Source organism: Sciurus vulgaris, assembly GCF_902686455.1.
Source record: "Sciurus vulgaris genome assembly, chromosome: 16".
Taxonomy (NCBI): Eukaryota; Metazoa; Chordata; class Mammalia; order Rodentia; family Sciuridae; genus Sciurus; species Sciurus vulgaris.
In genome coordinates, this window is record NC_136477.1 from 6,644,990 (window position 1) to 6,646,968 (window position 1,979).

The 1,979-nt window shown below is 47.1% G+C and overlaps 1 protein-coding gene across 1 annotated transcript; it reads right to left on the reverse strand.

Moving 5' to 3' along the window:
- Positions 1-412: 412 nt before the first annotated feature.
- On the reverse strand, positions 413-1,354 carry OR1M1 (olfactory receptor family 1 subfamily M member 1; the record flags this gene model as incomplete). The annotated part of the gene is made up of 1 exon (XM_079114576.1): positions 413-1,354. One exon carries the CDS (start codon positions 1,352-1,354, stop codon positions 413-415), a length of 942 nt encoding a protein of 313 aa, XP_078970702.1.
- Positions 1,355-1,979: the final 625 nt, after the last annotated feature.

Sequence of the window (1,979 nt, forward strand, 5' to 3'; positions counted from 1 at the left end):
TGCTCTGTGGCCGGCACCTAACAGTGAGCACTGAGTAAGTACTCAACAGAGTCATGTGGCCCATAATGACATTCAGTCAGTGGTAGACTGCAGGTACGAGGGTGTTCTGATGAGATTAAGCAATGCATGACTGTTCTCGTTGAGTATTAACTGGACTATGAACCAGGGAAATCCCAGTCAGGAAGGGCAAGACTCATCTTTCTGGGAAGGTGGTATGAGATGTACTCAGCAGGATGCTTACTGGTTCTAGAATTTGGGGAAATCATTACAAAGCCTTCTTAACATTTCTTTTTGAACTTCTGCAATTCAAAATCCGAAGCATCTGCTCTTCCATCCCATGCAATTCCAAATTGGGTCCAAGACCATACACAGTTAGTCTCTCCTCTCTGGAAATTCCCCAGTGTCACTGTGGTCAGGAAGATGCGCTGACCTTTCTGTTGATGAGCTTCCTCAGGGCCCCCTTCAGGTCTCTGTTCCTCAGGCTGTAGATAAAGGGGTTCAGCATGGGGGTGACTGCCGTGTACATTACGGCAGAAGCTTTCTCCTTCACAGCTGTGCGCACAGAGGAGGGACACAGATACACCCCAATGGTGGTCCCATAGAAGAGGGCCACCACAGAGAGGTGGGAACTGCAGGTGGAAAAGGCTTTCTTCCTTCCTCCTGCAGAGGGGACCTTCAGGATGGCCACCATGATGCGAGCGTAGGAGGCCAGGATGCAGACGAAGGGCGTGGCTATCACCACCCCGGCCACAATGAGTACGAAGACCTTGTTCACCGAGGTGTCCGTGCAAGAAAGCCGGAGAAGAGGAGTGAGGTCGCAGAAGTAGTGGGGTAGCTCATGGTTTCCGCAGAAAACCAGGCGGGCCATCAGGAGGATGTGGGTGAGGGAGATGAAGCAGGAAGACACCCAGGGGCCACCGGTGAGCAGTCCACAGAGGCGGGGGCTCATGATGGTGGTATAGTGTAAGGGGTGACAAATGGCCACGAACCGGTCATAGGCCATCACAGCTATTAAGACACTGTCCATGATACCAAAGAAATGGAAAAAGTACATTTGAGTCAGGCAGCAAGGATAAGAGATGGACTTGCTCCTGGTTTGGATGTTCACCAACATCTTGGGGACAGTGTTGGTGGCCAGGCAGAAATCAACCAAGGAAAGGTTGGCCAGAAAGAAGTACATAGGTGTGTGGAGGTGGGGGTCTGAGCTGATGGCCAGGATGATCAACAAGTTCCCTACAACGGTGACCACATACATGCAGAGGAACAGGGAAAAGAGGAGAGTCTCATGTTCTGGCTTCTCTGAGAGCCCCAGGAGGATGAATTCAGATGCGCTGGTTCGGTTCTGTGGTTCCATGTGTGTGATTCCTCTGGAAGAATTAAAAGGGGAAGTTATCCGAAGGACATGGTGATGATCTTAGGAGGTTAAATAGGATCACACCCTGGTTCTCATCTGAGCTAATTACAACACCTTGAACCTTTTACAATGTGCTTACATTAACTCACCTTTCAAGGCTTAGTTCCTCGTCTGAATATTATCATTTCACACAAAGATTGAGAGAGTGGATGATGCATGGACCCTTGCAGGCAGAATTACTGAAGGGTGTTCTCCAGCATAAACAAATTGAATCAAGAAAGACATGATTCCCAAGGAGCTGTGGTCAGCCAAGAAGCTGGTATATAAGTAGAAAAATTATAACCCAAACATTGAGTTGTCAGTGGTCACACTATTGAGAATATGTATGTATGTATAGACGGTGGACTGAAATACGAGGCAACTAATCAATTCATGAAAAATGTGCAAAACCCTAGCCATCAGGGAAATGCAAATCAAAACTACAAGGAGATACCATCTTATTGCAGTTAGAATACCTATTAACAAAAATTTAAAAAGTAAGAAATGGTGGTGAGGATGTGCAGAAAAAGAAATCCTTATACACTGCTGGTTGGTATGTAAATTAATACATCCGCTATGGAGAATA